This window comes from Onychostoma macrolepis, chromosome 23 (assembly GCF_012432095.1).
Source record: "Onychostoma macrolepis isolate SWU-2019 chromosome 23, ASM1243209v1, whole genome shotgun sequence".
Taxonomy (NCBI): Eukaryota; Metazoa; Chordata; class Actinopteri; order Cypriniformes; family Cyprinidae; genus Onychostoma; species Onychostoma macrolepis.
In genome coordinates, this window is record NC_081177.1 from 21,309,653 (window position 1) to 21,333,102 (window position 23,450).

The following is a 23,450-nucleotide window of genomic DNA, read 5'->3' on the forward strand; positions in this document are numbered from 1 at the left end:
ATATATATATATATATATATTTTACAATTTGTTCATTTATTATATTTATTTATTTAAATATTTATTTAAATAATTGGTAATCATTCTAAAATAAAGCTAATTTAGTTTCTGCTTTTAGCCCAGTAGTTTCAGTATTTATGGGTGCAATTAAAAAATTTTAAGTGCATCACTCATTTTCATCGACTTCAACACTTTATTATTTTTGTGCTTGATTATTTATTTTAAAGTCCATTGGGAATTTCCATACACTTGAATCAGCTGTGATTAGCAAAAATTATTAGGACAAATTCACTATTAAAACATGAATACCAGCAGGCTCTGATCATGTGTTTTTCCTGTCACACAGTGGAGTCTTTGACAGGACATGCGGTGTGGAATGGCTGTGTTTTGTTAGGGTCCAGTCCACTGACAGCAGGGTGAGGACACGGTGACCCGACATGAGATGAAACAGTTCTATCAGATGGGACAGTCTCTCTGGCTTTACTCAAACCAGCTCTGCTCACAGATGTGCCATAAACCTCACTGAGGTCTCTCTCCACACAAAGGAGTGGTTTTATATTTGGGAACTGAGAGATTAGATTAGGTAAGAAACAGCGGATATCCAACAATATACTCAGAGGAAACGTTTTCCAGACTGAAATGGCTCCCAATACACAGATAGACACCCAGAGAGTGAGTTTGAGATCCTCTTAAAAGCATTGTGGGACTATTTTTACAGTGTGTGAGAGAAGCCAGACTGGATTAGTGTCTGTATGAGCTCACAGCAGGCTGGAGCTGTTCACACAGACTGCCAGCCTCTCTTATTCACACTGACTCTGATGTCTTACTAAAGCAGAGACTACGCTGATCCAAAACTGAACCTATAAACATCCTCATACAATCGAGAATAAAAAAATCTAAATATCTTCGCACAACAAAACCAATCCAAGGTCTGAAAGGCTAATATGTATTTACATTTATAAAGGCATCAGGTAGCCGCTTTTACTTGGAGGACTAGGAGTGCTCCTTAAAAAAGGTACAATAAATGATAAATTTAATAAATAAATTAATTAATTATAACTATTATAAATAATTAATAAATTAATTAATTAAAACAATTAACTAAATTGTGTGTGTGTATATATATATATAAATAACACTTTTTAAATAGACAAATTAAAACTAAATTTTAAATGCATTTAAGTTTTTTAATTGACATAAAATAGGCATTTTAATTAATATTTTAAATAATATTATTAAAATATATTTTATATCTATATTAAATATTTAAAATATTAAATAAAACAATAAAATATAAATTTACATTTATATATATATATATATATATATATATATATATATTAGGGCTGTCGATCAATCATTTTTTTTAATCGCGATTAATCGCATGATTGTCATGAGTTAACTCGTGATTAATCGCAACTTAATTGCACATTTTTATTTGATGCAGCTAAATTCTCAATAAAACTGTTTTCATTGGTATATTTGACTGTTTCTGTTGTCAGACAATGGAATGAATATGAAATAGTGACTGAAACGCGACCCATTAAGACTACATAGCTCTCCCTTCGGATGTTAAAATGTTGATAAAAAATCCTGATAATCGAGCCGTCGTCTGATGAAATCAAATACACATAAGATAATGACAATAGCGGTGCTGTGATTTCAGCTATACTTGCATGTAAAATTAGAGAAGCAACATAATATCTGTGTTTAACTGAAAGCGCTGCTCCTTTCCGCCACTCGTTGAACAGAGCATACGCACAGAGAGAGTGAGAGAGAGGTGTGTGCGTGCTAAGACAAGACCTCACGCTCGCGTGGCAGTACCAGCATGTCTCAGAAACTAGACTAAATAAAGTTTGGGCAAACCCTAAAGATTTGTCGCTAGGCACTTTTTTGAAGAGGGGGGGGGGGGTCTCCAACTACGGGCTAGGCCACTGGTCAAACAGAAAATACGCACTGCGTTAATCGCGCGTTAATAAAATTAGTGACGTTAAAATGAATTTGCGTTAACGCGTTGTTAGCACTTTTAAGCCAAATTTTCAATTGTTTAAGAAAAGCATTTGTCAGTTGTTTTACTCTGTCCTTTTGCTAAAGGTTTTTCTTTATCTACTTGCCAATAGAGTTATAATGCCACTTTACAGTTCACTAGAACTTCAGGAAAAATATATAACACCACAAAAATGTGGACTATGAGTATGATGATAGTCATATTTTACGATGATAGTCTTTCACATTTGTTAGAATGACACGTTGAAACGGTAAAAAAGGGAGAATGTAGGTACAGAAACTTGTGTGATTAAAAGTGTAAAGACAGAGAAAGAGATCGCAGTTCCAGAAAGAGATCATTCAAGTTTCTGAGTTTGAGTGAAGATATTCTGAACTTTCTGAAAAAGTCACACTTATACTTAGTGATTAAATGTCACGTCTATTAATACATAAAAAAGAGCACTGTTAGAAAGAATAAAGAAAATGCTGTTCTGCCATCAAGAGAGGAAGGCAGAAAAAATCTCCCACAAGAGAGAAATCATGTTTTGAGAACAATGTGTCTAGGAGGGGCCCGGCAGGTACTAAATCTTTGTTTTGTTGGATCACTAGATGCAGAGAGAGGAAAACTCACGTTCACATTCATTGGCACTGTAAGTCGTGGCTGGTTTCCATGGAAACTGGTTGAAGCCGGGGCAACAGCGATCACATGACGTCCCACAAGTGTTGTGCTGGCAGTCACACTGAAGCCTGAGAGAGACAGACATAAAGACAAATCACAGGTTAACAACCAAACACAATCACACAAGTTCATACCCTAAATCCTAAAACTTGCTATATGCTTTTAAGCTATTTGAGCAATTCTCAAATATAACTCTTTTGCTATACGTATGTGAAGAATACATAGAGTACATAGGTATATGCTATGTTTCTTTATTTGGTTAATGTTTCCGAACAGAATTTTGTAATGAATTTTATAGAGAAATTCCCACTTGTCTTCTTTCTGTCTCAATCTTGAGGGGCCACTATATGCAAATACTGAAGTACTTCATGTCTATGGGCCTCAAATGAGCCACACAAGAGCTTTTATTCAAATGTCTAAACTTCTCACTGACCTTGCTGCTTCTAGGAAAAGAATGAATTAGGGAGAGAAAGCGAGAGAGTCTTTAAAACCTGAGAGTCTGAACGGGTTAAGTTCTTCACGCTTGCTAAATTTTCCTACATCATCTGAAAAGCTAATAGAATTAACCGAGACTCGGTGGTCTGCTCATGAGTGGCTTGCATTCACACATGTATCATCCTAAAGCTACACAGCAGACAGTAAACAAATGCTACATGCATTACATATGCCATATTCATACATTCAAATGATAATCATTAAAGGTCACATATTGTACACCTTTCTGGAGTTTTAATTTAGGTTTTGATGTCCTTAAGAATATATATTTGCGGTATAAGTACCAAAAACCATCTCAATATATTTTAACAGCTCCTCTCTCAGAAGCTCTGCTAAGAACAGGTCGATTTTAGTCTAATTAATATTCATGAGCCTCTCTTCTGATTGGCCTGTTGTTTTCTGAGTGACGCACGGCCAGGCCAACCACAGGTAACTAGGGTCATGTAGGGCTGATGTCACAATTACGTCACAGTGCTAGCTGGAGGCAAAACAAAGGGAAAACTGGAGGCAGCCCATTCAAACCAGCGCAGATTCGGCTACATAAGGAGCTTAAAATATCATCTTGTTGTGATGTTGGATGCCAGAGTCGATATAATACAGCCTCAAATTAGAAATTTGATCGCATATTTGCTGCCACTGCCAGACAAAAAACCGACGACAGCTGTGGTTAAACGCAATAAAACGAGCGGACTGGACAGAAACGAACATCAAAAATGCGTTTAAAACACACACTTCTTATCAGAAAAGGTTCAATAAAATATTGTCTTTTGTTGTTATGGGCTCGTCTAAAATTTTCTTGCATCTCACGACTATGTCGAGTATGAAATAATGTCTGTGTGCATGTGTGTAAAACAACAAACTGACGATTTATATATAACCATTTGTAATTGTATATACATTGTTGTGATTAATTGTGGCTGGATTAATAATGTAGCTGTAAAAATAGTTGCTTGCTGAAATTGAAATGTATATACATCTTCATCATGACTAGATAGACGCGATCATGGACGCGATGTTGTCTGGGGGTTTGGCAAAAGGAGGGTAGGACGGTGGGTGGTGCTCGGGGTGGTGACTGAAGGCGGTGACTGAGTAGTTCGGACGTCACATTTTTCCGGAAGTCACAACACCTCATGAAAAAGCACAGCTACTTTATGCAGGCTGTGTGCATTTTACAGTGGATTGACTGTTTTGAAACTTATATGGTAGTTACATAACCCCTAGACCTCAGTTATCATGAAAAAAAGGCAGGAAATTTCAGTTTTGACAATATGGAACCTTTAATAATGACCATCGAACAGTAACGAAAAAAGCATTTATAGATTTCTAAGAATTAACTATTAATTAAATAAAGCAAATTGGTGGTTAATTCATACAATCTGCTTATTTTTGCTAAAAATGGTACATTTTCATATGAATCAAATGATAAAAATTCATACTAAATCACCAAATCGTAAACTAGTTGCATGTAACAGCAGTGGCATGTGACCAAAAGCGCAATTCTAATTGGTTAACCCATTTTCTTTGCAGTGCGATGGGAAAGAGTAATAATTTGTTGCATTGACTGCATGTGAATATTTGTATGGGTCTGAACAGACTGAATGAATGCTGTTCACTCAAATTAAAATGTTTATTGCACTGAATTTTCATACCAAACATTAGTCTTGGTGTGAACGGGCCTTAAAGGGTTAGTTCACCCAAAAATGAAAATTCGGTCATTAATTATTCACCCTCATGTCTTTCCAAACCTATAAGACCTTCGTTCATCTTCAGAACACAAATTAAGATATTTTTGATGAAATCCGAGAGCTTTCTGACCCTGCATAGACAGCAACACAACTACCACGTTCAAGTTAGTAAGGACATTGTTAATGTAGTCCTGTAAAGTAGTCAACCTGAATTTTATAAAGCTACGAGAATACTTTTTGTGTGCAACAAAAACAAAAATATTTTGGGTGAACTATCCCTTTAATGGAGTGTAACATCCATAAGAAATCTTAAAAACTAATCACAAGTTCATAAAATAAAACTTCTAATATGTTCACTCTCATCAGTTTCTACAATGACTTTTCACTTTCACTTTCATTTGAGTACTACTGAGTGCATGCACATTTGCACTCAATTGTGCATTTTAGTTTCTTTAGTGAAGTTATCTCACTACACAAATCTCCCCATAAATCAACTGCACACTGACATCAGTTTAACTCCTGGTACCTGTGGGGCAAACAGGTGCACCTGGGAAGCTTAGGTGGTGCACACTTTAGTGATTGACCTCTGACCTTCAGCTTCTGACTCATTCTTTGGGTCATCCTCATTTAGCTCTGTCAATCAAAACCATTCACTATCTATCTGTATTCATTCATTCAGTTATCAGCAAGAAGTCTCTTATGCTCACCATGGCTGCATTTATTTGATCAAAAATACAGTAAAAACAGTAATACTGTGAAATATTACCACAATTAAAAATAACTGTTTACTATTTTAATACATTTTTAAATTTTATTTATGTGATGCAAAGCTGAATTTTCAGCATCATTACTCCAGTCTACTATTTTTGTCATTATAACTGAATACAAACTTTGTTATTAACACTACTGTTAAAAATCGTTTCACATACTATAAAAAAAAAAAATATATAAATATATATATATATATATATATATATATTATTGTTATTTTTGTATTCTCATAGCTTCATAAAATTACAGTTGAACCACTGATGTCACATGGACTATTTTAATGATGTCCTTACTAACTTTCTGGGCCTTGAATGTGTCAGTTGTGTTGCTGTCTATGCAGGATCAGAAAGCTCTCGGATTTCATCAAAAATATCTTAATTTGTGTTCCGAAGATAAACAAAGGTCTTACAGATTTGGAACGACATGGGGGTGAGTAATTAATGACAGAATTTTCATTTTTGGGTGAACTAACCCTTTAACTCCACCCTTTGTATAATAAAAGAAAATCACCACAGAAACACTCAATTAAATTGCCAACACCTAGAAAAAATGTGTGTTGCATGTTGAAATATACAAGTGTGACAGTCTCAGAGGAAAACATCTGGTCTCCTGTATCCCCATCGCATGTATATCAGTAAAACTCCACAATATCAGTTACACACGCATGCAATACATTTCCTAAACAGAGGAAATCACAAAGAACAGCAGATTTAACAGAGATCCATGAAGGTTATGAAAACTCTCCCTCCTCTCCAAACGCAATGTTAGCATCTGTTTCTTGTTGCTATGATCTGTATTAACCCTCTGGGTTTTGATAAGTCCCTCACAGGAGAGTTTCTTTTTTCAAACTGACACATTTGACACCTTCCAGGTGGTTTATATTCCTGTTTGCTCACACCGAACGCTACAGGAATCTGTGGAATGACCGAATACAGTAACAAGACTATTTATCAGCAGGGACAAAAACTATGACCGGCGGATTTATCTTGATTATGACATACAAAGATTCCTGAAATATTACATAAACAATGTGATCTGCTTCATGTCCAAAGGTCTGCTGCACTAGAGGACCACACACCACATATTTTTGAGGATTTCGCTTAAATGTTTGTAACATTTCATTAATCTTTAACTTCTGGAACATGATCAAGGTAGCAAAAAACTGATCCCACTGGATACATTCCACAAAAACTTCTACAAAACGTTTTACAATAACCTGAGAGAATAAAACCCTTCTTTTTTTGTGAACTGATACTTTTCAAGGCATTGGTCAATTAGCAGGTAAACAACAGAGAGATCATTCACAGTGCACAGTCTCATGGTACATGGCTATCTTCTGACAAGCCAGTAAATCCAGACGCTTGCTGGGCCTCAGAACTGAATAATACACGCGCCTAGAGGAAGCGAGCTGCTCTGACTATGAGCCTTCTAGCTAAAAACCTTAGTGCAAATATCCTAAAAATAAAACAACAACCTGGTCTGGCATTGGTTGTTTTGTGGCATTAAAGGCCCTGTGGCTATTTTCTAAAACTCTGGATTACGTGATAGCTCTTGTTAAAATATTGTGCTTGAGGTAAAATAATATTGTAAGGAGAAAATATGTGCAAAAAGTTGAGAATCAGGCAAGTGAAGAGTCCTTGGAGCAGAGCGTCAGGGTAGCATGTATGTGCCTGTGCTAGTGGTCTGCTGTGTGAGTGGAAGCTAAAGGTAATTTTCATACCCTCAGGGTATAGGAAAGAGCAGATTATGAATGCGTATGATTTCAGCCTCCTGCTTTGGCACACACACACATTTACAGAAAGAAATGGCCTTCGGCTCTAAGTCATGGAAATATGAAGGTGTGTGGACAAGTCTGTGAAATATTTGAATATTGGTGCCATCATTACATGCAATTGTGTGGCAACAACATGGCAAAATACTTTTAATTGACTACACTACTGTTCAAAAGTTTGGGGACGGTCAGATTTTGTAAAGGATTAAACAGTAATAATGTGAAATATTATTTATTCCTGTCATGCAAAGCTGAATTTTCAGCATCATTCCTCTAGTCTTCTGTGTCACATGATCTTTCAGAAATCATTCTAATATGCTGATTTCATGCTCAAGAAACATTTCTGATTATTATCTTATTATTCTTATTTATGTTGAAAACATTGTTTTTCAGGATTCTTTAAAGGGATAGTAAATGATGGGTGAACCATCCCTTTAATGAATAGAAAATTCAAAAGAACTGTATTTATTTGAAATAGAAATCTTTTGTAAGATTATAAATGTCTTTCGTCACTTTTGATCAATTTAATGCATCCTTGCTGCATAGATGTATTAATATCTTTCCAAAAAACACTTTTGAACAGTAGTTTAGGTATAGGAAAGTGTATTTGTAAAACTTCTTGAAGGGTGAGGGACATGTAGCCTGGCAGGATGCTCACATGATTCCACAACCTGTTTGATGGTGCAATGGTGCAGCTTCTGACTTGTGATATTTAAAGCCCATAAATAAAATAAAAATATTCTTAAAAGTCACTTACTTGTATGGATCGTTGGGATCTTGGGAATTACAGGCCTCAGCGTGGCCATTACACACACATCTCCCTCCAATACTGATGTCCTTGATACTGTAGTAATACTGAAGAAAAAAAATGCAGATAATATGTTACATGGTTTTAAACATGTATCTGATGGAGCTTTGTTTGTAACTTCTGTCTATTCAAAAAAACTGAATCTTACTCTTCGTGTGACCGTAGGGTCTCTCAGGGCTTTGCCCATCAGGTGACCCAGCAGCGTGTTGGTGCGCAGGAAGCGCAGGCGGATGTTGGTGGCCTTGGTGAACTCCCTCAGAACAGGAGAGTAGGAGAAGTTCATGGCGCCCGGACGTCCGTTCACCAGAGACACCACAATCTGAACGTGATTTAGGGATCATAAAAAGTCAGACATCACAATAATACCTAAAGTATAAGTACTATAAGTATATAAGTGCATCTACAGAGATATAAGAAGGAAAATTAGGTTAGTGGGCAAGAGCCAGAGTTTGTCTGTGTCCGTACCTCTCCATTCTCCAAAGGGACAATCCGTGAGTACTCTACTGTGCAGATGATATCGTTGTCATGGTTGATCCTCTCGATAGTCCTCTGGCCAAACCGCTCGATACAGTCTCTCTTAGAGGCTGACGCAAAAACAGAGACATGAATAAATCAGTTGAGAAAATGTCAAATCAAAATAACTTTCCCTTGCAATAACAACTCTGTCAGTCACATGAGATCCAATGATACAATCAATCAGAAAAAATGATGAGTGATGAGTGGAATTTGATTCGGTTATTAATATCTTTAAGTCCAGTGTCATGTAGGGCTGTGTAATTAAAAATAATTTAACATATCAAAGAAAATACTATAAACATAAAATGATTATAAATGAAATCGTAAACATAACATAATAATGTATTTTAATTATTATTGTTTATTATATTAATAATATAATCATTTCAATTAATATAAATGTAAATTATATTTTATAAAATATACTCATTTTTCTCAACAAAATAAATCATTTTGTCTCTAGACTGAATTATTATCTATAAAATCTACCACTTATAAAGTCACACTGTAATCTGTCACACAATGTTCTCTCTTCTCTCCATCTTTCTGCCTGGAGGCAACTGTGGGCTGGTGGATTGTGAGTTTAGCAAAACAACTGAATTTCATTATGCTGATACTGCCAAACCTCCAAATGCCAGCCAAGGACTGTAATTATTGTTGCCAGGATTGTGTTGCCACCTACAGTACCGATGGCCTTTAGTGACTCAATATATGTGTGTTGCACGAATGCCTGAGAACAGAGAGAAATGGCCAAACCTGACCTTTCTCACTTAACCCACACTATCATTCCCATCACTGAAGGCCATCTTCACAAAGTTATTTTCAGTCCATAACACATAAGAACAAAGATAAAATGCTCATTTCAGTATTACTCACAGGCGAAGAACTGCCATGGCTGATATGTTTTCCCAAAGTCAATGGAGCGCTCCAGCACCCACAGGTCCGGCCGGGGCGAGTTGGCAAACTTGATAAGCACATATGCTACATGGAAAAGCTGGAAATAATAAAAAGAATCACAATGTAAGTTCACATATGAATAATATCTTATTTGCATGAAATTATAACAGCAATCAGTCAACTTGGTTTATCAGTATCAGCAATAGCCAGTAATAAACCCTCAACAACAGCTGAACTCTTCTGTCATATCAGTCCTGTCTGATGGGAGTGGCCCTGCGCTAATAAGCATCAGTTATGGCTGTGAGTTCATATTAATGTCAAAGCAATGTTGTTTTTACATGACTGAATGATTGATAAAGTCACTGAGGCTCACAGATGTTTTCCCACAGTGACTTAATCAAAGACATGGACATAACTGGACTGATTTCCCTGAACTTACCCCATTAGCGTCACTCCATCAACACAGTCATTCTGCTCCAGAGAGAACGAAAGGTGGAAGGAAGTAATGACGAGGTAATGTTGAAATTTATCATTAATTATCAATGATCACAAAAAACATGTTATTTTGCGTGTGTATAGTATATAATTACATATAGTATATAATATCACATCTAGCAAATTTATCATTTTTTAGACTTATTACCAAAATAACTTTTTTCTTTATTATAATCTCAGGACAGTTATATCACCAAGACATTTTTGCTTTAAGCCCCACAAAATGAATTCAATTCAGAAATTGGAAATGTTCATCATAAAAAAAGCTTTAAAGTCATTATGAGAATTGCATTTCTAACATTTCTAAATGCATTACCAGATAAGTAAGAACTTTATCATTCTTCTCTGAAGATAAATCATGGAATTAGATATTTATTTTAAATACTGTGTTTACGGCACATTTCCCTGTAACATCTCTGATGAAAGCTAAAACTTTTCCACCTGACATTCATTTGTGTTCGTTTTACTATCTCTACCACTCCCAAAACACCAATGCCACATTCTCATGGGAACGGCTGCTCTGTCTGGTAAAGAGAAGGAAATATAACGAAAAAAAAAAAAAAATCTAAATTAATGTGTGATGCACATATAAAACTATAAGAGCAATCCATAGTGGAGCATCCTACCATAAACATTAGACATTCTTCATCTAATCTCTCTGGAAATGTGTCTTCCTTAAGAAAGCCAAGGGCTTAACACTTAAACATCCATCCACTTCCTCTCTAAGCCCCTCAGCTCTGACAACACAGTATCCCCTTCAACACACACACAAACCATCCCCCACCATCTATACTAACTTCCACAACCCCTCAATTCAACGCAACCCCAAAGCCCCTCTGCTACAAAGAAGCACTTCAGCCACGTCAGGGGCCTTTGTCAACGCAAGCCTCCTCACAGATACACAGAACAAAAACACATCTGTGGAAATATCTGAGGAGAGGAAAGGTGGGCTCTTTGAAATGGGGATCAGATGCTCTTTCTTCCATCCGTCAGACGGGCGGTTGGTCACAGGGGTGTGAATGAACCTGAACTTCAGACTGCAGAGAAATCCCAGCAGCCTGTGTGTGTGTGTGCGCGCGCACTGCAAGTATATTAGGAACTTGGTGAAAGATGCAACATGAGGCAGGACGTTTTAGATGAGGATGAGATTACATCCAATGATTTGGTTGTTTGATGGTTACTTATTGGCAAAAATAAGTTGCTGTGTCAGAGTTTTATTTGGTTTGGTTGGGTTGGGTTTGCTGCAGCGTGAGGTAAGTGTGTTTGAAATATTCAATAAAAGTCTAGCTGTGTCCGGACTCCTTTGGGCTTAATGATTGAATAAATTCCTCACTTTCTGCATTTCTTGTGTTTCCATAGCGACGAGAGTGGAAACACACAATCAGAGGACACATGAATGCTTGGCCAATCATTAAGCACCTGAGAAACCAGCAACACCTTGGTCAACAGGGCAAAAGAACACTGTTAAACAAAAGGTTTCATTCTGGATTAAGTTGTCATGTGTTACTTGAGGCATATTGAGACTTATTTTATTGGGCCCCTGATACACTGTTGCTTGTTGTATAAGTGAACAGCATCAGTGAGGTGATCTGTGTGTGTCTGAACATGCTTCAGGTGAATAGAAGGACGTCGCATTCATTCCATTCCCCTCCCCATCATCTATACTCTTTTCCCACTCATATTTTCAGCTACATTTTTCCTTAGGGCCTTAAATGTTAATTGGTTATTTATTTTCATAATATTATGTATCATGATATTCAGAGACAAATCGACTCAAAAAATCAATCAGTCAAAAAATATTCACATACCAAAATTAAAGTATATATTAGTATACACGATAAGGAAGAAGTGAAATGCAGATGAGAAAACAAATAAGTAAATAAATAAATGAGATTATCAATTTATCAACCCCTTTGATTATTATTTTTTTATTAAAATGGAATTACATAAAAATAAAATAAAAAAAAACAGAAAATCTAGAAAAATGTAAACAAAAAAATGAAAATTTGCAAAAATAAAACAGAATTTAGAAAAAAAAAAATCCTAAAAATTGTAGGTTCTTTTCCTTCTTCAAGTGCTATGCCAATACAACTAAACACAAAACAAAGCTATATAATTATTATATAATAATAATATTTATTATATTATTTCACTATTATATTTTGTTTTTTTGTGTGCAAGGAACTCAGACTTGGTGTGAATGAGCCTTACAGAGCATGTACTGTAGTAATGAGCAGTGGACTGCACACCCACTCAATCCCTATGGGCTTTTCCTTTTCCCTCTCTCCCTCTACTCCTCCTATCCTCTTCTTCCTCCCATCACTCCATTTTTTATCACTACACCACATCCTGTCATGATGTAAGCTTCTGTCTGAGTACAGACATCAATGTTGCTCTGCAGTAATTTAGAGGAAAGGAACTGATCCTCGGCAGACGTTCCACAACCTCAGCGTTCCGACTCCGGAATAATGGCCTGCTTATGGGGAGAGCAGGAGAAGGAGGGATTACCATGACAACAGGGGATGCTATAACAGCTGCGAGAGTCCGGTCATGCACATGTCATAAATCCTGTAACATGGTGAGCTGGTATGTACATGGGTGGCTGAAGTGAACCTGCGATGGGTCACTCAAGAGTTCAAAGCTCAAACACAGCTGCTGTCCCCCAGAGACAGATTGTGATGGGGGGTGACAGATCCCACCCTTACAGACCATTCCACACATGCCTGTGAGAGCTGTGTTTACTGCTATCAATTCACAGCTACACACTTACAAAACACCACAGACTCTAGAGCGTCTTCTTACATCTTCCTACATGTAACCTCAGGTCATACTGGATACTTTTTCTCCTTCAAAACACAAAAATGTACCACGAGTGCCTTTTTAAATAAAATAAATAAAGTCAAAAACTGCACACCTAATTGCTTACTTTCTTCAAATTCTTATGCCCAAGTACAAGTAATTGTAATAATGATACTGAGCAAAACACCACTAATTATGCACCTGAAAAATGCCTTGAAGAAAGAATCAGACATAGATCAGACATATATAAGACCCCAACAAAACAAGTTAAGACTTGAAATCAAGAGGCACACGGGTACAGATAAGGCATTTTTGGCTCCTCAAGGCAATGATATCAATAAGAGAAGACAAAATAGTAAGCTGAGATGCAGAGGAGACAGACAATAGAGAGAGAGTAATGTAAGCTAAATATGCCTGCAAGCCAGGATTTATGCTTACACGTGCATAAATGTGTGTCCTGACACACCGCGCTGTTGAACGCTCTTATTCGTAGCTGAACTCTAGCTACTGTAAGCATCTGAGCAAGTGTGAACATGAGTAGACATTGGTAATCTGCACTCAAAATACCACACCGTGACAAAACATACAACGCTGAAGAAAAAGCCTGCATAACTTTCCGCCACGCTGATCGGAAACTCTGCAGACTGCCAGATAAGGACATGAGGACAATGTTAGACTGAATGTTCTATAACTGCAGCTCAAGGAGTTTAAAGGAATAGTTTAGTAAAAAATTAAAAATGTAAAATGTTTTTAAAGGGGTGGTTTGATTGCGATTTCACTTTTTTAACGTTAGTTAGTGTGTAATGTTGCTGTTTGAGCGATATTTGCACATTTGCAGCGCTGAAAGTTCAATGCAAACGGAGATATCGTCTTTTAAAATTCTGCCAGTTTAATGCCTACAAAAACGGCTCGTAGGGACTGCAACGAGCTACTTCCGGGGTCCATTACGCCACAAATCCAGATAAACCCTGCCCCCGGGAACACACAACGAAGGGGGCGAGGCTATGCTGTGCTGCTTTAGAGAAGAGGAAGAGAAAATAGGGGTGCACGTAAAAATCTGCTCATATACGCGATTCTGTCTTCTAACGATTCTAATGGATTCACAAGTTTAAAATCAATGTTCTAAAGCAGCTGCTCTCCACACGCTCTGCATCTCTCTCTCTCGCTCTCTCTCTCATTCAGATCATCAGCTCAGTGAATACACTTATTTTAACATAGCTATGAGAAGCGTTATACATGGACACGTGTGCGTACTGTATTAAAGCTTTAATCAGGATAAAACCGTATATTAAAAGCTAACAGAAGCAGTAGCATTTACAAATAACAGCGTATCTAAAAGTATGAGACAACAACAAACAAACATACCATTAAGAGCCATGTTTCACTAATATCCTCTGCATCTCAATCAGGCTCAAATTGATAAAAAATATAGACCAATGTTTCCAATACAAGTGGAGCACATGCCGCTGAGCATGTTTTTTTTTTTTTTTAAACGAAGCATTAACACGTTAGACGGCACCCCATAAACACAATCAAGCCTAGAAAAAAAACAGTCAACCACCCCTTTAAATTAGACACACATAAGGGGGGTCCTCGGAATGTTTGAGAGAAAAAAATCTTGCATATATTCAAGAAGAGTTTTATATATATACTGTATATATATATTTAAATTTATTCATTTAGCAGACGCTTTTATCCAAAGCGACTTACAATTGAGGAATACAATAAGTGATTCATTATAAAGAGGCAAATAGACACAGGAAGTGCTTTCAATACAAAGTTTCAGGCATTGTTCAGAGTAAGTACTATCTAGACAGGGAGAGGTTAAGGAAAGAAAGCAAAGGTGTATTATTTATTTTATTTTATTTTTTAAAGATGAAGTCAAGTGATGACGGAAGAGATGAGTGTTCAGGTGTCGCTTGAAAATTTTCATGGATTCAGCATTATTCCGGTTAGGGGTGGGAAGTTCATTCCACTAGCCAGGAACAGTGAATGAAAACGTTCTGGAAACGTTTATATATATATACAGTGAGGAAAATAAGTATTTGAACACCCTGCTATTTTGCAAGTTCTCCCACTTAGAAATCATGGAGGGTCTGAAATTGTCATCGTAGGTGCATGTCCACTGTGAGAGACATAATCTAAAAAAAAATCCAGAAATCACAATGTATGATTTTTAACTATTTATTTGTATGATACAGCTGCAAATAAGTATTTGAACACCTGTCTATCAGCTAGAATTCTGACCCTCAAAGACCTGTTAGTCTGCCTTTAAAATGTCCACCTCCACTCCATTTATTATCCTAAATTAGATGCACCTGTTTGAGGTCGTTAGCTGCATAAAGACACCTGTCCACCCCATACAATCAGTAAGAATCCAACTACTAACATGGCCAAGACCAAAGAGCTGTCCAAAGACACTAGAGACAAAATTGTACACCTCCACAAGGCTGGAAAGGGCTACGGGAAATTGCCAAGCAGCTTGGTGAAAAAGGTCCACTGTTGGAGCAATCATTAGAAAATGGAAGAAGCTAAACATGACTGTCAATCTCCTCGGACTGGGGCTCCATGCAAGATCTCACCTCGTGGGGTCTCAATGATCCTAAGAAAGGTGAGAAATCAGCCCAGAACTACACGGGAGGAGCTGGTCAATGACCTGAAAAGAGCTGGGACCACCGCTTCCAAGGTTACTGTTGGTAATACACTAAGACGTCATGGTTTGAAATCATGCATGGCACGGAAGGTTCCCCTGCTTAAACCAGCACATGTCCAGGCCCGACTTAAGTTTGCCAATGACCATTTGGATGATCCAGAGGAGTCATGGGAGAAAGTCATGTGGTCAGATGAGACCAAAATAGAACTTTTGGTCATAATTCCACTAAACGTGTTTGGAGGAAGAAGAATGATGAGTACCATCCCAAGAACACCATCCCTACTGTGAAGCATGGGGGTGGTAGCATCATGCTTTGGGGGTGTTTTTCTGCACATGGGACAGGGCGACTGCACTGTATTAAGGAGAGGATGACCGGGGCCATGTATTGCGAGATTTTGGGAACAACCTCCTTCCCTCAGTTAGAGCATTGAAGATGGGTCGAGGCTGGGTCTTCCAACATGACAATGACCAAGCACACAGCCAGGATAACCAAGGAGTGGCTCTGTAAGAAGCATATCAAGGTTCTGGCGTGGCCGAGCCAGTCTCCAGACCTAAACCCAATAGAGAATCTTTGGAGGGAGCTCAAACTCTGTGTTTCTCAGCGACAGGCCAGAAACCTGACTGATCTAGAGAAGATCTGTGTGGAGGAGTGGGCCAAAATCCCTCCTGCAGTGTGTGCAAACCTGGTGAAAAACTACAGGAAACGTTTGACCTCTGTAATTGCAAACAAAGGCTACTGTACCAAATATTAACCTTGATTTTCTCAGGTGTTCAAATACTTATTTGCAGCTGTATCATACAAATAAATAGTTAAAAATCATACATTGTGATTTCTGGATTTTTTTTTTAGATTGTCTCTCACAGTGGACATGCACCTACGATGACAATTTCAGACCCCTCCATGATTTCTAAGTGGGAGAACTTGCAAAATAGCAGGGTGTTCAAATACTTATTTTCCTCACTGTATATATATATATATATATACAGTGCCCTCCACTAATATTGGCACCCTTGGTAAATATGAGCAAAGGCGGCTGTGAAAATAAATCTGAATTGTTTATTCTTTTTATCTTTCATTAAAAAAATTCACAATATTCCAACCTATCATTGAAGTAAAACAATTGAAAGTGGGGAGAAAATGTTATTGTGAAATAAATTCTTTCTCTAGTTCATGTTGGCCACAATTATTGGCACCCAATTATTGCAACATCCTTTTCCCAAGATAACAGTTTTCTCCTATAATGCCTGAAGAGTTTGGAGAACACCTGACAAGAGATCAGAGGCCATTTTCTTCAAAAAGAATCTCTCCAGATCCTTCAGATTCCCAGCTCCATGTCAGTACTTCTCCTCTTCAGTTCACCCACTCATTTTCTGTAGGGTTCAGGTCAGAGGACGGGGACAGCCATGGTAAAAGATTCATTTTGTGCTTAGTGACACATTTTTGTGTTTATTTTGAGGTTTGTTTTGGATTGTTGTCCTGGTGGAAGATCCAAACACGGCCCATTATAAGATTTCTAACAGAGTCAGTCACTTATTGATTTTTTTATCTGTTGGTATTTGATAGAATCCATGATGTTAACAAGATGTTCAGGACCTCTGGCAGAAAAACAGGCCCACAACATTAAAGATCCAGCAGTATAACTGTGGACATGGGGTACTTTTTTATCCCTGTTTGTACTAAACTCATCTGGTGGGTTTGCTGCCCCAGTTTCATCTGACCATAGAAGCCAGTCCCATTTGAAGTTCCAGTCGTGTCTGATAACTGAATTTGCTGGAGTTTGTTTTTGGATGAGCAAGGAAAAATTTCCTTGAAACTCTCCCGAACAACATGTGCTGGGGATGTTTGATATAATTTTTTTTTTAGGTTTCTGACCCCAAGACTCAACCAATCTCTACAATTCTCCAGCTGTGATCCTTGGATAGTCTTTGGCCACTCAAACTCTCCTTCTCATCGTGCATTAGGATGATATAGACACATGTCCTCTTCCAGGCAGATTTTTAACATCTTTAGATTGGAACCTCTTAATTATTACCCTGATGGTGGAAATGAGGATTTTCAATGCTTTAACTCTTTTCTTACAGCCACTTTCTATTTTGTGATGCTCAACAATCTTGTTCTGCACATCAGAACTATATTCTTAGGTTTTACGCCTTGTGATGGATGATTAAGGGAATTTGGCCTTTGTGTTCCTCATATTTATAATCCTGTGGAACAGAAAGTCATGGCTGGACAATTTCATGCTTCTAGTCACCCTGGTGTGCTAAAAAATGTAAATATGAATGGGAATATAATTCAGAGATATTTTACCCATAAGAATTTCTAGGGGTGCCAATAATTGAAGGATAATCATGTGACACTGAAAACTGGAGAAATGATGCTGAAAATTCAGCTTTACCATTACAGGAAAAAATTACTGCTGAAATATATAAATATATATAATTTATATTTTAAAATTAAAATATTTTAAGATTAAAACCACTTTTATATTTCAAGATTAAAATATATTTTATACGTTTAAAATCCTACTTTAAGCCATGACCATCTAAATGTTCCTGAGATTGAACTGACCTATAGTCAAATGTAACATTCGGCTACTACATACTGCAGCTAAACTACTAAACCACATGCCATAAAAATGTCCAGAGGTGCAAACATCTCATAAAAAATACCAACATTCACAAACAGGTGTGCCTCACCGACCCAGAGCGGGAATATTCAGAAAGCACAACACAACTGAAAGAAATCTATACTGCAATAAGCCCTCACTGACAAGAGAGCTCTTGTGCTCATATGAGCTTACATCATTCCTGCAGACAGTAGAGTATGAAAAAACAACATGCTGTTCATCAGTTCTCAACTTCTAGACAGAAGGATGTCACCGATGACTTGTGTAATCACACCTCATTTCCTGAGAATGCTGGATGGGCAGCTTAGATATAAGTGTGTGTGTGTGTGTGTGTGTGTGTGTATTATCAGCCCTAAAGCACATGAGGAGGGGTAGGATGAGTTTGAAGGATGGTCATCTGTTCACACCTGCTCTGCATGCCTGAATCCCATCCTCCCCTGCTGCAAAAGCACTTCTATCAGTCTGGGCTAATTTGAGCATTCCAGCAGTATTGATTAGGGATTCCACTGAGGACCACAAATGGATTCTTGCTACAGGGTATGAGGGAGGGTTGAGATGGTGAGATTTGTAAATTCCAACCATAATTAACCATTAACTCCTGAACAGGCATTTTTATAATTATAGTTCCTTTGGAATGACATGGGAAGATCAGAGGGAGTAGGCTATCCGTGTTTATCTTTCCAAAACGAGGTCAAGTGAATAATTGTTGCTAGTTCAGTGTTCAACCTGATGGTTCTGCTCTTAGCTTCTCCTGTGAGTCTCTGGGAAAGAGCGGTGGGTGTTTTCTGTGTCGCCAATGCTATCCAGACTCTATTTAGATATTCCTGCCAGAGTGTCTAATCTGTGTTTCTCCCATCTGCTCTAACACACACACACACACACACACACACACACACACACTCACACACACACTGGACTCAAAGGGAGTTCTCATGGCTCTCCCAAACAAATGAAACAACGTGAAATATGCTTCAGGTACTTCCATGTAGTTTTAGTATTTGAAGACCACAAAGGGAAAAGAAAGAATGATTCAATGACTCGATCATAAAGACAATCACTTGTTTAATTCCTGAATGATTTAATATTTTTCAACAAATAAATTGAATGAATGATTCACTTTTAATTCCTGAATGGATCTACATTTTTAAACAGATCAATTAAATGAATGATTCAATGACTCAAATGATAAAAACGGTCACTTGTTGCCAAATGCTGGCGTATTGATGTAACCTGCGGAAAGAAGAAAATCCCCACCTGACCATATAGCCAATAGAATAGTCTGCATAATGAGCCTGTTGTACTCAAGTGCAACATAATTACACACAGAAATAGACTAAAAAGGACAAGCTGAGACTGATAAATGCAACTCATGAAGTAACCTCTGAAGTCTCTCTCCCTGCCCTGCTCAGCGAAATCTTTACATAAAAGTGAATGTATGGGCTCTGTGTATAGCCTTGATCATGCATTAAGAGTCTTGAATCATTGGTGGACCCCCAGCTCCTCTGCCATTGAAAACTCCTGAAAGAGGAAGCAGGAAACAAGAGGCAGCGCCCTCCTGCCCAGCGCAGTCAGAAAGCCTTTTGTGCTCCTCTGGGAACTCACTGAGAGGTTAGATGTGGTGAAGGCAGGTGCCCTCTCATTCCACACCATGAATCACCATAGTGATATCTTAGACATGTTTCAGTCTCAATTGCGACCACTTTTAATTTGTGGTCTAGATCCACATCAAGAAGGAACAGCTGTGACTGACCACTGAAATGACACAAGAAGATCTCATATCATATGCAAGATCTTTATTAATTATTAAATCATAAAAACGAATATAATTTAACAACAATTTATTAAAAGTTTAACACAAATTATATTTAGGGTCATATGGAATCTTTCAATTCCATTTTTACTGGATTATACAATTCCGTCTTCGTTTCCAATATAGCCCAAATCATATTGCCCTAAATTCATTGGCTATGCGTTATGTGTTAAAAAAGCACCATGTCTTATTTATGGCAACCTGATCTCCTCAGTTTTTGTTCTCTGCTTTTTGACCTGTCAGAAGTCATTCTTTTTCTTTTTAAACCCTGTCTTGTCTCAACTGACTTTCTGAGCTTTGGTCAGAAGGCGCTCTGGATCCTCCAGCTCTGGCTTCATTATTGTCTCTGACAGAAGGTTCAGGCTGGTCATCATTTGAATCAGAACCAGAGCGGTGGTCTAATCTCTTTTTTTTCCTTTCTCTACTTTCTGACCTGTCAGAGGTCTTTCTTTTTCTTTTTACTCCTCGTCTCATCTCATCCTGACTGTCTGAGCTTTGGTCAGAAGGAGCTCTCGATCCTTCAGCTTCTACCTCACTGTTGTTGACCAGCTGAGACTGTTCATCATCTTTGCTGGACGATTTTGTCTTCCCACATGCTGCTGGTGGGGTACTAATATTCATTTGAGAAAACTCTGAGATCAGGGAATCCATTAATGAATCAGACTGGTCATCTGATCTTTTGCTTTGAGTGTCTGGGAGCTCAGAAATCTTTCTTTTTCTTTTTACCCCCTGTCTCAACTCATCCTGCTTAATCTGGTCAGCAGATGCTCTAGCCTCACTGTTCTCTCCGTGAGAAGGTTCAGGCTGTTCATAATCACTAGATGTCTCTTCAAGTGATACTGGAGAAGTAAAGCCTGAGCTGATGGAATCACTTGAAGAATCAGAATCAGACCAGTGGTCTGATCTCCATCTTTTCCATTCTCTCCTCTCTGACCTGTAAGAAGGTGTTCTGGACCCTCCGGGTCTGACCTTACTGCTGTTGACCAGGTTTGAAGGTCCAGGCTGTTCATCATCTGTGCTGGGTCTACTCATTTGTGTCTCCCACCGTGTTTCTGGTGAGTTATCGATAAGCATGGGAAGAGAATTAGGGTTGTGATCTAATCTCCTCCTTTTCCGTTGTCGACGCTCTGACCTGCCATGCTCTTTTTTTCTTTTAATGCCCCGTCTCGTCTTAACCTGACTGCCTGAGCTTTGGTCAGCAGATGTTCTAGATGCTCCAGCTCTGTCCTCATTATTGTTGACCAGGACAGAAGGTCCAGGCTGTTCATCACCTCTGCTGGACTCACTCGTAGATGATCCTCCAGCTCTGGCCTCATTGTTGCTGACCAGATGAGAAGGTCCAGGCTGTTCATCATCTGAGCTGGACTCACTCGTAGATGGAGTATTAAAATACACGGGATAAAATGAGATTTCCAAGGACTCACCTGATGCATAAAAAGCGATGGACCAGTAATCTGCATTCCAGGCCAGCATGTAGAGCAACGGATTGTGGTGAGGACCAGGAGTCAGGGGATATCGAGCAAGTTGATTAAGGGACCTTCGAAGCAAGTCTACAAAAAAACCTGCGTTGACAGCAGTGAAGCGACGTGGTATGCGTATTTGTGGAAGAGCCCTACGGATATCCCCGTCTACAACTGTTGCGTTAATCACATATTGTGGCCAAAATTCCATCAAAAATAACTCATCGTCCTCATTGAATTGAATGACAACTTGATGGAGGTTATCATGGAAAGGGTCACCTTCAGCCATCTCAACTAGATACTAATATACTAAACTACAAACTGCTTTTTTATCTGTAGAAGTCATAGAGCTGATGCCCTGACTCAACTCTGAGGTACACCTGCTCTATTTAAAGCTTCTGCTTGGAATCCTGGCTGTGATGTCATTGGTGTGATCATTTGAATAATCTTCATTTAAAAAACAACAAATGCTGCACAGCTGTGAATGTTCTAAGATACATTAATTATAAATGAATTATCCAGTAAGCCTGTGTGTGTGTGTGTGTGTGTGTGTGTGTGTGTGTGTGTGTGTGTGTAAAATGCTTTACATAAATATAAAATGTTATGTTTAAATATATTATCTAATAAATAATAACATAATAAATATATATTTTACATACACAAGATTATGCTGAACTACTACAGATAGTAAAACATGCTCCAACAGAAGAGCATTCAGAAGTGGATTGGGAGTGACAACAATATTTAAATTCTGGGTTGACAACATCTGAAGATTACTGAGGTTTGATGGAATCCATCAAAACAAGGAAGAATAAGCACTAGAGCAATGTTTTGGTGGTGCACAAATATTTTTTATGTTTGGAGTTCCACATAGAGAGGAATAATCTCAAGACCCAACAAAAACATTTTAGAGTGAAATACAGGAAATTCATTTGCTCTCGCTCTTAAGGTAGCAGTTTAGTCCTTTTTGTTGAAACTGCCGCAAAAATACACAAAATACAAGGTTTGAGGAGTGATGGGCTTTTACAAGCATGTACCCCCAAGTCAAATTCAGGAATAGCTGCTTCACGTCATTTGTATTTGGAGCCCTCCTCTCTCATTCAACCTTTTATGGCCCTTCAAATGGAGGTCTTTTTTGGCTTGTTTATCTGCCCAGTTTATCTCAGATGGAGAGAGGGATGGATTTATCGCTCTTTCTGTCATTCCTCTCCTGGGTTCTCATGCTTGGGGGCAGAGTTTAGAAATCCTCTTAAAGGACACCCTGGAAATTTATATCAGAACTGTGGCACCATGTTTTAATGCATCTATTGTATACTATATAGATGCCATACAGCATATAGTTGCTTTCATGGGCGTCAATGGCATGCTGAAATCTACTTATGAGACTTTTAAAGTGCCTCCTTCACTATTTTCTTGGCTGCCCAGATTCTCTATCTCTTGATTAAAAGTGGGGCCTAAAAAAAGGGGAAAGGCCAGTGAAAAAAGCCTCCTTCGGGGCAAAGGGAGGGGGGAATGGCATTTATATCCCTCTATTTGCCCCCTTAACAAAAGTGACCCCCTCTCCGCAATGAACACACTTCCCCTCCCCTCTCAGACCCAACCCAACCAATGAGCCACTGAATGGATGAAAGACTCCAACAACAGCTCTTGTTGACCTGACAAAAACAAACATTTACTCTCTCATTAACAAGGCCAGCGCTCTGTTCTTGCATTCACTCTATCCTTTCCCATCTTTTCAGGATCCTGTACTTTCAATTCCCAAAAAAACACTATCATCTATCAGTGTGGAGAGGAAGGATTCAAGAACAAAAAAGGGAAAGAACGAGAGAGATGAAAGGGAAAGAATGCCCACAAGGAGCTAAAAATTTAGCGTGTTCAAGCAAATGCGGAATAATTCTATTTCTATGTAATGATTCACTGCGTACTTGTTACCGTCAGCAGTGCTGGGTAAAGCTGCCAGTTCAGCTGAGTGTGAATTCGCATCTATTCATCAGAGGA

The 23,450-nt window shown here is 38.2% G+C and overlaps 1 protein-coding gene across 2 annotated transcripts in view; it reads right to left on the reverse strand.

Annotated features, from left to right (window-relative positions):
* lama5 (laminin, alpha 5) overlaps positions 1 to 23,450 on the reverse strand; it is a 91,955-nt gene that overhangs the window by 52,346 nt on the left and 16,159 nt on the right. For both annotated transcript variants that reach the window (XM_058762852.1, XM_058762851.1), the window contains exons 3-7: positions 9,588 to 9,705; positions 8,661 to 8,779; positions 8,344 to 8,514; positions 8,145 to 8,242; positions 2,618 to 2,733 (exon numbers count right to left, since the gene is read on the reverse strand). In XM_058762852.1, coding sequence (XP_058618835.1) covers positions 2,618 to 2,733; positions 8,145 to 8,242; positions 8,344 to 8,514; positions 8,661 to 8,779; positions 9,588 to 9,705 — 622 coding nt within the window. The remainder of the gene's footprint in view (positions 1 to 2,617; positions 2,734 to 8,144; positions 8,243 to 8,343; positions 8,515 to 8,660; positions 8,780 to 9,587; positions 9,706 to 23,450) is intronic.